Source organism: Helianthus annuus, chromosome 11 (assembly GCF_002127325.2).
Source record: "Helianthus annuus cultivar XRQ/B chromosome 11, HanXRQr2.0-SUNRISE, whole genome shotgun sequence".
NCBI lineage: Eukaryota > Viridiplantae > Streptophyta > Magnoliopsida > Asterales > Asteraceae > Helianthus > Helianthus annuus.
Genome location: NC_035443.2, coordinates 85,053,817 through 85,068,687, shown reverse-complemented (window position 1 = coordinate 85,068,687; position 14,871 = coordinate 85,053,817). Strand labels below are relative to the sequence as shown.

At 35.0% G+C, this 14,871-nt stretch overlaps 1 protein-coding gene across 1 annotated transcript; it reads left to right on the top strand.

Moving 5' to 3' along the window:
• Positions 1 to 1,580: 1,580 nt before the first annotated feature.
• On the top strand, positions 1,581 to 3,385 carry LOC110889445 (glutathione S-transferase T3-like). The gene is made up of 2 exons (XM_022136976.2): positions 1,581 to 2,256; positions 2,574 to 3,385. The coding sequence occupies exons 1-2, from the start codon at positions 1,755 to 1,757 to the stop codon at positions 3,368 to 3,370; spliced, it is 1,299 nt and encodes a 432-aa protein (XP_021992668.1). The 5' UTR covers positions 1,581 to 1,754; the 3' UTR covers positions 3,371 to 3,385.
• The last annotated feature ends 11,486 nt before the right edge of the window (positions 3,386 to 14,871 follow it).

The following is a 14,871-nucleotide window of genomic DNA, read 5'->3' as shown; positions in this document are numbered from 1 at the left end:
TTCGGAGATTTTAGGTTTTCGTTTGATGTTGAAGATAAGAAACACAGAGAGAAATGGGGGGGAGTGTTGAAGAAACCGAGGGGTAACCGAATGTAGTGAGAGACGGGTGGGTTTTCAATAATGTGATTTTTTTTAATGTTTCTCATAACAAAAATAAAAAAGAAGTGTTATAATTTCTAATAAAGAAATCATATAAAAAAATATCTTTTCCAAATATATGATATATATGGTTTTTTTACTTTTAATTTCCAAATAATATGGCTACAGTTTCACTAAACCCTATGTAGGTAACTTGAATTCCAACTACGCAAAATAGGGTTGAGTAAAGCTTTAGCCATATGGTTTGAAAAATAAAAGTTCAAAAGTTTTAGTGTGATGAGAGTGTACAGTTAAAACGAAGAAAAATACAATAAACTATATTTTGGATGTGAGTCAGTAGTAAAGAGAAATAAATAATAAAATTAGTGTTTGTGAGTTAGATCAAGATATAGATATAGAGATAGACGTGATACGTTATTTAAAACTAAAGATAATTTAGAGAAAAATAAATTTTATATTAAATTAACGAAATGAATATAAAGGCACGAATGACAATGCTCTTAGATGTTATTTTGTTGGTTAATATATAAAAGATGATATTAAATAATAGGTTATTAATTTGATTTTTTTAACCCGTGTGTCACACGGGATATAGGCTAGTTTGTTATATATGTTGATGAATTGAATATAATTAGAACTAATGATATTCTTGAGCCAGTTTAGTGCTTAAAAGCAAACATCCTAAGGATGTAATTCCTATACAACAATAAGCATATGGTGATTATGATGTATCAATAAATATGTACAAGATGGTACAATATGAAATGAAAATGAATTATAGTTAACTAGTTCTATGAATATGATACGAAGAACAATATGCTAGATGATGAAGTCAATCAATCAATCGTACCCAGTAAATCCCACAAATAGCAAAGCTATTGGTAGGGTCTGGGAGAGGGTGAGTTGTAGGCACACATTTCCTCTATCCCTAGAGTTAGAGAGACTACTTCTAGAGAGACCCTCGACACCAAAGACATATAGTAGAAAAGCGAGAAACTAAAAATATCTATAAACAGAGCGCTACTAAATAACAAAAGAAGTGGTGGATATGTAACATAGTGAAATAGAACAAATATTTCGAATCACAAGATCATCACAAGATCCCACTTAAGCATGTATGTAAAAACACAATCAATGCAAAATCCACCTATACAAAAAAGAAACGCTAAACATCTACCTCAATGCTAGATGATGAAGTAATGTGGCAAATTTCTTGAAAGTGTGTTCACATATCTGATTAGTCAATATGGAAGGAAGTCCATGATGGATTATAAACGCATGAGACATTTAGATTAAAAGGTCGAGAAATATATTATATGAGGCTATACGGTATGGGGGTCGGCCCCGGCCCGTCGCGGGTCGGCGACGGTCCAAACACCGTGCCGCCCCCATACGTCGCCGTCCCCAACGTCCCTTTTCGGACGATCTCGACGAAGCAAAAGGTGGGCCCCCCTAATTAAAATATGACCGTTATTAAAAAAAAAATTAAATTTCTATTTTTTGAATAAAGCCAAACGGCTACATTTTTAAAATATATAAATTAAACCCCCATTTTCACTATCAAACACCAAATTAACTTCCACAATTCACCATTTTCTCCTATAATTTTTACACTCTCTTCCACTACACTCTCAACCTTCTTCCACATAATTTTCATGGATCCGTTCAACAACCCCGATACTCCCAACACGCCTTCGAACAACCCGAATACTCCCACTAATCCGACCCAACCAAATGTTTTTTCGGTTCCGGGGTATTATCCAACGCTAGAACCGAACCAATTCTCCCAATTTTCATCGAACGCTTTTGCGTCATTCCAACAATCGCCCAACCAATTCACTCAAATCTCCCAAAATCAAGCTCTTCAACAAATGATGATGCGGGGAGCTTGGAACTTTCCACCCGTTCAACCTCAACCGATCCCCACACCCCCCGTTCAACCCCAACCGATCCCCACACCCCCCGTTCAATCCGAACCCGAAGATGATGTGGAGATTGTGCCCGAAACCCAACCGCCAAAAGGGAAAGGAAAACGAAACAAAGGGAAACAAGTAGCGGGTGATCAAGCGTCGAAACCGAAGGCGATTAAATGGACCCCAATCGAAGAAGAAGCATTAGCCAAGGCTTTCATTGGCACTTCCGACAACCCGGTAAAAGGTTCGTATTTTTTTAAAGTTTACATCTTTTTAAATTTATAAAGTTTACATTTTAAGTTTTATAGTTTTTTTTTGGTTTAAATTTAATATTTTTTAAGTTTAGTTTTTAATTTTTTTTAATAACAGTAGGTTATTTTAAGTTTAGTTTTTAAGTTTTTAGTTTAGTTTTTAGTTTTTTAATTCTTCACAGTTAGTTTTTTAATTTTTAGTTTAGTTTTTAGTTTAGGTTTTTTAATTTTTTAATTCATAACAGTAAGTATTTTTTTTATTATTTTATATGTTTTGTTTATTTAATTTTATTTGTTCGTTTTTATATAGGTAACAATCAACCGGGTGACGGGTTTTGGTCCAAAGTATTGACCAAGTTTCTCGCCATGATGGACCAAGGCCCGTATAGAGATATCGACTCGGTTTCCTCGAAGTGGCGAAAATTGAACTCGGCCATTAATCGGTTTTGCGAGGAGTATAACAAATTATACACAAGTGACCGTCGTAGCGGGTGGAACGACGAGGATGTGTTCAAAATGGCATTGCAAAAGTATAAGCAAAATCATGGTTCCAACTTTCCTCACGTTCGCGCGTGGATGGTTGTAAAAGACGACCCAAAATGGTCGCCCATTCCTAACGAGGTGGCGATGGCGAAACGCCAAAAAACATCGGAAACGGGTAGTTTAAGCGCCGGTGGGTCGGACGCGAGGTGTCACATTAACTTAAATGATGACGCCGACTATGACGAAGACGAGTATAACGTACGTGAACCCGACCGTCCACCGGGCCGAGACAAAACAAAAAAGGAGCGGGCCAAGGGAAAAGGAAAGGAAACGGTGGACCCGAACATGGTTGAGTTTATGGAACACCTAAAAGTGTACAACGACATATCGGCCCAAAAGTCGAAGACGAAGGAGCGGGCCGTCGAAGAAAAAAGCCGTGCATCGGACGAGAAGTTAAAAGAAAAGGTCCGATTGTCGAATGAGAAAATCCGAATCTCCGATGAAAAAATTCGGCTTAAGGAATGGGAAATAATGATGATTAATGTCGAGAACGAACCCGAGCCGAAACGTTCGCTGTTGAAAAAACTACAAGACGACATCATGAAAAAGCATCAAATTATTTAACTTTATGTTTATTTTTATTAAGTCTTCTTTTTTAAGTTTATGTTTTTTTTTAATATTTATGTAATGTGGGTTTAATATTAATGAAAATATTTTATTAGTATATTTGTCAAATGTTAAAAAAAAATAAAATAATAAAAAAAATAAAAAAAACATGGTGAGGACTATGACTAGGATCATCCTACCATGCCTTGTAGTTTTGGAGGATGGAGCATCTTAGTGAGGATTGTGACGTGTCGCCTACGTGGCGGACCATCCTCCAAGGATGGTCCATCACCATACCATGTAGTCTGAAGGTAACAAGTTCTATATGATGACTAAAAAGCCGAGTCAAACATCATATAATCAACTTGATGATTATCTCGGAAAAAAAGATATGAATACGGTGTAGTCGATCGAGATGTTTTATTAAATTAACACTATCATGTTTAGGAATATTATAATATATCTTAATGATAGACATAAATTTAAAGTGGGTATAAAATAATAAACTGGTCCGTCTACTATCATCATTATTATTATTATTATTAGAAAATAAGTTATATATTTTAGCATATTTCGAAATATATATTTCCTCTAACTTCCGGTCAAACTTGTAACTACTACCCAACCAATCAATCATATGAGAATCATGACCGGTGCATGGACTCTATTTATTAATCAAAAACTTTATTGAATGGTCATATGATAGATTTTTAACCATGCCAACCCCTTACCACAAAACTCAATTGTTTGTTTAACTGCACAAACTCATGTAATTCCATCAATATACTCCAAACTAAGAAGAAAAAACTAAACATTGTTTATAATTCACATATGAACACGGCCAACACAGAGCAAGTGTCGGGTGGGTGACCATTCTGCGCCCAAATCGAAAAAAAGCCCGAAAAAATTATAATTATTTATATATATATATATATATATATATATATATTTAAAAACCTGTATGTTTTTTTTTTAAAAAAACAAAAACTTAAAGGGTCCGGATATATGAACAAAAAATGTTAAAGCCCAACTGTTTTGAAGCCCAATTGTTTTTGTCAATCAAATTCAGAAATGGATTAATGGCTTTAACCAAATCAATAAACAAACATAATGGATTAATGAATAGAGCCCAATTTTTTTATCTCGCACAAGATCAATTTTTTTTTTTTAATTTTCGAAGACGACCCTACATATGACCTGTACACAAACCTAAAAACTTATTGTAAAAAGAATAACAATATGTGAGGTCACTTTACATGGAAATTAGGACGATAAATACGTTTATTAATATGATAGATGCCTATCAATAAATATTTGACTGCACACATGGTTAACAAATAAATACACACCCCCATTAAAATAAACTTCTAAAATTCAGTTGGTGTTTATTTTGTTAAACTTGAACCCGTACAATTTTGGCGAGGCTAACACCGGATGCTTACTAAACCAAGAGGCCATCAACCCAAAGTTTGATACTCTAGTTCTGCCTTTACACTCATTAAATAAAAATTTGATAAATCTATATATCGATTTTGTAGCAACCCTACTGTTTTCAGAACCAAACCAGCTACATAACTGATCTAATTGAGTTTTTTCTAACCGATTATGGGCCGGGCCAGTTGAACCGGTGAACCAGAGTACCAGACCGTTGTTTGACTAGACAAAATTTACTGATTAGTATTATCTATTTATATTCTAAAGTTTAGTTATATGTTCTATTTTAAAACCAAAATTTATGGTTGTTTTAAATGAGGTCATTTATATATATCCCCCTCCTAAGATCATTTATTAAATATATACCTAACCCATAAAATCAATTACATATTTCCCCCTTTTAAACCATACATATTACATATTTACCCATTTTATTAAAATCACTCCTATTGAATTACTATTTTACCCTTAATGAATTTATTAAATGATTATTACATTTTTCCCCTTTCTAATACCATTACTTACATATTTTATGATTTAATGTGTAATATAATTGTTTACAAATAAGATATTAACCTAATGATATGAATTCATTTTTTTATAAGCACTGCCTATTTTTTTATAAGCCTCTGCCCCTGTTATGTGAAAATTGAAAGTTTTGCTTATATATAATACGTCATAGCTCTTAAGCATTATTTTTTTAAAGAAAACAGTCATGCGACCATGGTTTAAAAATTTACTTTTGCTGTAAAACAGTTTTTTCAATATTATTTTGAATGTTTAAAACATGACAACTAGATTTCTGAAATAGCATTACAAAAAAAAAAATGGAAAGTCAGCTCCTGCTTCAAAACAATTAAAATGTTGATGATCGAACTAAGATTTAGGCTAAAGAAAAATTGATTACGACTTGAAAAAAACAAACGTATATTGTATAACAATATGTTTTTTATATAAGATATTTTAGATAATCAATATTTTAACGTAAATTGTTAGTATAGTTAACTAAAATTTAAATGTATAATGGGTCGGTTGTAAAAAATATGTAAACTTAAACTTAACCAGTAACTAGATATGTAAAAAGGTCACTTGTTTTATAAAAAGGGTATGACCGTTTTTTTTTTCAAAGAAATATTTTAAAGATTTTATCACAACATATAGAGTATTGACTAGATTGATTTTGAAGTTAAGAGATAAGAAATTAAGAAAAAAGGTAAAAGGGTAATTTCATAAAGAAAGGGGGAAATATGTAATTGATTTTAAAGATTGGACAAATATGTAATAAGGGCTTTTAATAAGGGGATATATGTAAAAATTCCTTTTAAATGCACCAGCATATAAGAATCCTATTAATTTCATTTAATTTACTTAATAATCACATGTTACATTACTTAAATCATTTGGGTCAAAAACAATTCCAGTTTAATAATCACAAGTTACATTACTTTAATCATTTGTTTCAAAAATAATTCCACAAAAATAATTCCACAAACCCTAGATCATCTGATAATAACAATAAGAAGAAAGCTCCGGCCGCACACAAATCTCCGGTATTCGACTGCGATTGCTTCGATTATTACACGAACTACTGGTTCCGGTGGGACACGTCTGTTAACCGAGAGCTAATTCATCAAGTAATTGAAACTATTGAAGAAAACTTTACCAGTAGTGAACAGGTTAACTGTCGCGGCCGTAAACCTACCAGAAGAAAGAGAAGGCGAGTCATCGGAGGTTCGCCGGAAAAGCTTTAAATCCTCCGCCAGAGGTTTCGGTTTCGCCTCCGTACGACATCTCATTAGTTTCGCCTCCGTACGACATCTCATTAGTTGCATCGTTTTGGTTTTGATTTTTCCCAGGAATTGTTTTGTTTCGATCTAAGTTTTTTGAGTTCGTTTCGGTAAGATCTTTTACGTTTTTTGTTCCGTTTTCAGTTTTTTTAGTTTTGTGTAAATTTAGTTTCCTTTCCGGTTAGATTCGCTTTATTTGTTTTTGGTTCAGGTTCGGTTTTCATTTCAGCAACATTATTTGTCTCAGCTTATTTGTTTCGGTAAAATTATTCAGTTTGTATAGGTTCAGGTCTGGTTTTGTTTTTTGGTTCGTTTAGGTTTGGTTTCAGTTTCCTTGGTTTTCGCTTTTAGTTGGGTTCCTTTTTTATTTAGTCCCCGGTTCGCTTTCTATTGGCTCAAAACTATTTATGCGGATCAAGTTAAAAACATATATTCACATACACACACACGCGTGGTTAAGGTACGTTGCATAATCTATACATCTTGCTTTAAACAGAAGTAGGTGCAACCCGTAAACGAATTGGAGGTTCAATGTTATGTTCGTTTATTTTCGTTCATTTATGTTCGATGATTGACTTTCGTTTATGTCTGTCCTCTCTCTTATTTGCGTTCGTTTGTAATCATTCTTTATTTTCATTTGAATGTTCGTTTAAATTTATACATTACTAATATTCATTTGAAATAGTTTTCATATTATCATACCATTTGTTTACTTTTAAAAAGTTGGATGTAATGATACTGGTAGAATATTGACTTCCACCATGCTGGTAAAATTAACACAGTTTTACAACCCACCAACCCGATTACTACTCGCCTGCCTATTTAAATAAATGGGTTAAATAAGTAATGAACCGCATTCAGGTTACATGAATTTAAGCGTGACGGAGTTAGACTTGCATAGAGTTTTCCTACATATTTTGATAGGTCTCTTTGAATTTGCATACAAAAAATAATTATCTGAATATGATTTATTTCAACTTCAACTTTCAGTAAACAATTTCTAAGTTTAGCTATATCATATATTTAAAATCAAAATTTATGGTTGCTTCAAATGCATTACAATTAACTTTAATGAAATAGTACCAGCCTTTATGACCATGTTTAATCAATGAGCCTCTTCCTTTTCTCCATATATTAATGTTTAAGTTAGGGTTTATAGACTTTTCATAACAATTCACCTTAAAGGATTGGTTGGTTATTAGATAACTAATACTTAATATTACAATTAACTTTAATGAAATAGTACGAGCCTTTATGACCATGTTTAATCAATGCGGCTCTTCCTTTTCTCCATATATTAATTGAAATAGCTCTAGCACGGGATTTCTGGACTCTGAGATACACTACCAGTTTAGCAAATGGTAGTCTTGAGGTAAGTTTATTGTACCATTGACGGTTCACCATTATCTTTAGAAATTTACTTCTGATGTATATGTTGCTTCTTTAAATAACTGAGAAATAGAGGCGAAACGAGTTGGTTAACGGGTATTAAAACAACATCACATGACTATAAGCACAATGACAATTATCACAAATAGAGGACTACATTGTACCTATGCGTCAACTAAAAATAAAATTTAATTAAATGGACTAAACAACTACATTAAGTTTGAGACCAGGGTAAAAATCTAAAACATCATTTTTGTTTATTTTTTACTTTTATAACCAGATGTGTTGCAGTCATCTGAAAATGTTACCCTGGAGTCGGTACACAAGATTGGCAAGCTAGAGTGACATACGTGTCCAGATAACACTTTTTAAGTCCTGCATACTCTATTTATTAAGTACTGGGTTAATTGTAATAAATTTTAGTAAATAAATATATAGATTATATAACTAAACACTTGAAGAACTGTTAGGATTTGTTAATTTTGTTGGTTTATAAACTACTTTTTGATCTATAAAAGGGAAGAAAACCTGCAATTTGACTTTTAGATGTTAAAACTAAATTTATATGTATATGTGTATGTAGTATAATATGTATATATATATATATATATATATAACATCTATTTTACACCATTTAAAACACAATGAAAAAAAAAATAAAAAAATTTGAAAACTGTGACGTCTTTTGAAGAGGATTGAGAAACCACACGTCCATAGATTTGAAGTTTTGTGAGACCACATGTGGTGGGGCGCAAACCTCTCTCAAAGCGTCTTAAAAACGTGGGGGAACACTGTACCCTCGGGTGTTTTGGGCCTTTTTTGACTGGTGGTGCTACCACAAAGCGCCGAATGAGGAGTGAATTTTGGTCAAAATAACCATGGTCAAACGGCTAACTTTAAAAAAACCCGGTTTTTGTTTTAAAAATCTACACTATATTCGCACTTTCGTACCGTGTCACGCACTATTTATATCAGTCATCGTTCCAGGAAAAAACAATAATTATTATGCATGTCGTGCATCGCACGGGTATTCCCCCTAGTACATATTAAAACAAAGTTAGGATGAATTAGAAAATATTAATATTTTAATTATTATTAATAATAAGCATCAATATTGAATATATGTTATTTTTTATTAATTATTAATAATAAGGATTAACATCAAACATATATCAATATTAATATGATTTTTTATTATTCTCTAATTATATTTGGTAATAGTATTTCTAACTAACTTCGCAATAATATTGTTTTTACTTTTGATAAACTGACTCGGTATCGCTATCATACTGTACCGTACCCGAACAACATCGATACCTTTATTCATTTTAATGATATCCGGTTTTGATAATTTTTCATTCATACAACTTCATTTGCGATGATAAATGAATATCGTTACCAGTTTCGTGATAATCTGAACCAACCGATGTCCTTCGAACAACATCAGAGCTGGTACCAGTGACGATGTTCATTTATATCGTTTCCGGCCGATGTAAAATACGTGTTGATTTCTATACCGAGTGCATGTATCATACCGATACTGCAACGAATCAAATCAATACCCATCGAATGCCCGCGATAATGTAGCGCCGCAACGCGCAGGCAAATAACCTATATCTATATCCGTTATCAAAGAAGAAACCAAATAAATTAATGCATAACGATACCGATATTGTTCGGTTCGGTACGATACAGTATGGTAGTGACACAATGTTAGTTTATCAAAATAAAAACAATATATAAATATTGGGACTGATACATATGTTTTTCTATCGGTTTCGATTCGATTTGGTACGGTACCAGCACAATATCCATTTAAAAAAATTATATCGCAATGTTAAAATAAAATAAACATAGAATATAAACAAATTAGAGCGACCTCAATTGAACAACATCGGTACTGGTATCGATATTTTGTTTTTATTGTTTTCCATTGATGTGATGTTTTCCTTTCCGGTTATTGTAGCGAGTGATGATATCACAACGAATCGAACTGATAACAACTAAATTCTCGCCGCGAAGCACGGGAATCACACTAGTTTTTAATTATTTTTAACACATCTAGTTTTGAAAATGATCGAAGTTGGCTTGATAACTGTTCTGGTTATAAAAAAAGTATTATTTTAACGAAAAAGAAAAGATCATAAAATGGGTAAATTAGTTTGGGCCTTTGATGTGGCCCCATCGCATACTTCACTTTCGGTAGTTGATTAAATATAATTACGCCATAATCCACCATATATATAAAATTATTTAAAAGTTTCTTTTAATATTTTAAAGTAAAAGGTAATTACATCCATCTTTGTCATGCTAGAGAGGTTATGTTTTAGAGTAACCTATCTTTTTATTTCTAAAATTGGAAGAATTTATATTATAATTTTAATGGTCTTAAATAAATCCCAGAGCTCTGAATTAACTACTTTTTTTTAAACGCCGCCATGACAACAAAAGCTACTATTAAAAAAGCTACGATTAAAAAAGAAAACTAAAATAACTATTTAAAAATTAAAGCTATAATAAATCAATAAAAAAATATATAAAAAACGAAAAACTGATTCGTTCCGTGTTAAAATAAAAAATACAAAAACGAGTTAAATGCCCGGATAGTCCCTGTGGTTTGGCCTTTTTTCACCTTTAGTCCATAACTTTCTAAAATTACAGTTATAGTCCTCAACTTTTTAAATTTCGTTCCCGGATAGTCCCTGACATGGATAGAGGTTAGTTTTTTCAGTTAAGTGGGTGTGAAATGACCTAAATACCCTTACTATTAAAAAATAACATTTAAATCAATAAAAAAGTTAATATATAATTTAAGTGGGGCCATCCTTTATATTTAAAACCTAAAACATCTAAACCTTCTTCTCCATAAACCACCGTATCCACCCTCCGCCCTCCAGCCACCGCCTCCACCCTCCACACAAGAACCTGCAAATCCACCGCCCATCCCTCTTCCTTCATACCACCTGTACCCTTTCATATACGCCTGTGCAAACTCTTCCACACTCACATCATCAAACTCTCTGAACCCTCTGTCATCCGGCAACCTTTTCAGATCACTTTTCAGCTTCATTAACATCAACCGATCAATTGCAGAGCAATTGGGGTTCTGTTTCAGTTTGAATGTTTGGGTCGATGTTCATTGGTTGATTTTGGGGGTTCCACTCATTGGGAATTGGGGGGATTATCATGAGGGGATCGGTTGGGGGTTTGGATGGATCAAAGTGTGTTATGAATTCCTTGTTGTTGCTGTTGTTGTTGTTGTTGTTGTTGTTGTTTAAGGATTCGTATGAGGAAGATCGTGAGGTGGAGTTTGAGGGTTTGGATGACGATGAAACCACCGCTATCCCCAACCTCCCTTTCCCCCAATCTCATCTCCCTGCATCCTCAAAAGTACTTGGTTGGGATTGCCTAACAGGAATTCTATAGCTGCATCTGCCATTGTTGGTTGGGATTAAAGATTGTTTTTACTGAGTGAAAATGAAGTAGGTTTAGGGAGGAGATGATTGAGATCTTTAATAATTGGATGTTGAACTTTGGAATTTATGTTGATTTGGGAGAACATTGGTAGCAGCTTCCTGGCAAGTTCATCGAGTATTGACTTGTTAAAGTTAAAAGTCATCGATGCAAAGGGTGGACCAAGTACTTTTGTTAGAAGGGAATAAAATATTTTATATCTTTCAAGGATGCAGGGAGATGAGATTGGGAGGATTGGGAGGAATGGGATGTTGGGAATAGCGGCAGAGATATGTGCGGTGGATTTGCAGGTTCTTGTGTGGAGGGTGGAGGGTGGAGGTGGTGGCTGGAGGCGATGGAGGGTGGATACAGTGGTTATGGAGAAGAAGGTTCAAAGATGTTTTAGGTTTTACATATAAAAGATGGCTCCACTTAAATTTTATATTAACTTGTTTATTGATTTAAATGTTATTTTTAATAGTAAGGGTTTAGATCATTTCACACCCACTTAACTGAAAAAACTAACCTCCATCCGCGTCAGGGACTACCGGGGAACAAAATTGAAAAAGATAGGGACTATAGCTGTAATTTTAAAAAGTTAGGGACTAAAGGTAAAAAAGGCCAAACCACAGGGACTATCCAGGCATTTAGCTCTACAAAAACCTATAGGTTGTTTCAAACTAAAACGACACCGTTTTAGTAGGTTGTCACTTTAGGAGAGCTATGTTTTATAGGTTTTTTAGATTGTACGGTGTTAGATGGCATGAAGAGGGGGTATTAAGCGTCACGTGACAGTCATGTTAACAAGGGAGCACGATCAGTGGCGAAGTTTGAGATTTCCGACCGCGGGAGGGGGCGAAAGTCACCGGACTTAAAAATTTTTATAAAATGAGGGGTCGAAAACATATATACCCAAAAATTTCTATACGAAAACTACATACTCTTCACTACTGAGCGAAAAGTTCGCGGTTCGGCCGCCCTCTCCCGTCCCTTAAAAGCTTCGCCCATGAGCGTGGTAAAAAAACACGTGGTGGTGTTGGGCGTGGAAAGGGCATCACCATTAAAAAGCCTCACTAATCACAAAGTTCCTACCACAAACCACCAATCAACTCGTGCCACATCACCAACAAATTTTCCCTCCACGTCGGCCGAGATCCTCAAGCCTCACCCACAACGCTGCCCTCTGTCAAGGGAGGGCAGCTAACCTGTCACACCCCAACCGATGGCGGAATCATCGGGGCGCGACACTATGCGAATCAGATTGCTCAAGAGAATCCATAACAACTATTATATGACAATATTTTTTTAAAGGTTCATTATCCCATACTAACGAACAAATATTCAACAAACAGTCATAACAGATAACAAGTCTCTTAAACAAACATGATCCGACCACCTAGATTTTTATTGTTGGTTTCTAGATTTCGTATCCAATTGCAGCAAACATCCAGCAACATGTCACATACGTTAATATAAAAGTCAATACAATAATGTAAAGGTGAGTACACAAGTTTTGAATAGATATAGTATAAAAAGCATTTACGCATAACCAGCATGTAACACGTAACGGGCGAATCAAGTAAGGGGCTGTTTGGAAACATCTGAACCAATAAGTGCTGAATGAATAAGAGGTCTGAATGGGTAAGAGGCTCTGAACCAATAAGTGTTGAACCAGTAAAGTGTTGTTTGGTTGCACCTCTGAATGACTTTGTAAAATGACATTTTTACCCCTATAACCAAACTATTTACAATCTGTTTCTAATCATACATAATAAACAATTTCAACAAAATCAACATACCAATATAACCAAACTATTTACGATTTGTTTCTAATCATACATATATATATATATATATTCATATTACAATATCACCAACTTCAAATAATAAACAATTTCAATAAACACCCACAAATGTTTCACCATTAAAAAACAAAAAGGATACGTAGCTTATACGCACGCTTAGTGGTCGCTATTGATACACTCCTTCAAAATTCCAATGAAAACACAGAAACCCTAAAGATCTCCATATTCTGAGCTACCTAGTTCAAAATCAAGAAATAAAGCTTTCTGATGAATAAAAGTCCAAACTTGCAGTAACAAACAAAAGGGTTTCAAGAATCTTGTGACCCCAGTATTGAAAGAAAGAGGGGAGAAGATGGGTTTTCAAGATCTTGAAATTGAAATATTAGGGCTCACAACAGAAAATGAATCTTTTCTCTAAACATCACGTACCTGAGGACACGGGCTGTGGAGGAGAGACAACGAGAATGACGACGGTTGTGGAGGAGAGACGAGGCAGAACACGGCTTGGAAAAGAGACGAGAGAACACGTCGCTGTGAGATGTGTGGGGAGCGGCGGCGTGAAGGAGGAGGGCCGACGTGGTGGAGGAGGGCGGTGGAGGTAGGAGGCTGTGGAGATGGAGGCGTCTGTGAAGAAGGAGAGGAGAGCACATATTGTTTTTAGCGCAAAGGATATCTGTGTCAACATTTTCATTCAGCGAGTGTTATTAGCTGAATGGTTCAGCTCTGAATGAAACCATTAAGAGGTGGGCCTTTTAATGAAACAAACACATATGCCTCTGACTGATTCAGAGGTTTCCTCTGAATGATTTCATTCAGATGCAAACAAACAGGGCCTAACTATCACAATGATACTAGCTAACCACATGACTACGAGTAGAGTATGCGCGACGCATGTTCACCGAAGCGAACAAGTGAAGTAAAGTGTGTGATCCTTAGCAACCCCTGACTAAACAGGTGCTGAATCCAAACTATAATACTATCGTTGCTAAAGGCGGAAGGCAAGTCATCACTGTATAACATAGCAACAAGTATTCAACTAATCACGTATAATATGCGAGTGCGGTTAGCGTTTGTAAAGCGTTTAAGTGATGCTATTTTGATAGAGAACGTATGTAACACCCAAAAGTGCGTTAAGCGAAAAAGGGTTCGAGTATACTCACAGTGCGTGTGTAACAAGTAAACACGGTCTGAGAATGGATTGAAGGGAGCCGGATCAGCCTGCGTACGGGAACAGAAGTGTAAGTCCTCCAAAGTGCTGAAACGGTCGAAATCGGAGTGTCGGGTGGGAAACAGAAGCTTCGTACGAAGGTGGTGATCTTTGTACACGTGTTGCTCCCGTTGTCCAAAATCGAGTGTTCTTCGCGTCTGTCTTCGGAAAATCGAGTGTTCATCCCTCCAACCTTAAGTTACTGATTAAACTTAAAGTCGGAGAGGTCTTTGGCGGAGTCACGGATGGGAATCAGGCTGTGATGTGTGAAGTCAGGGCCTTCGTACGAAGGCAGTGCCTTCGCACGAAGCCATGTGTGTGTCACACAACAACCGATGGCGGAATCATCGGGGCGCGGCACTAGGCGAATTAGATTGCTCAAGAGAATCCATAACAACTATAAAGCGACAATCTTTATTACATTTGTTATCCCATACTAACAAA

Coding starts and splice junctions, on each gene's coding strand:
- LOC110889445 (XM_022136976.2), top strand. CDS start 1,755: ATGGATCCGTTCAACAACCCCGATACTCCCAACACGCCTTCGAACAAC. Junction 2,257..2,573: donor TTCCGACAACCCGGTAAAAG/GTTCGTATTTTT, acceptor GTTTTTATATAG/GTAACAATCAACCGGGTGAC.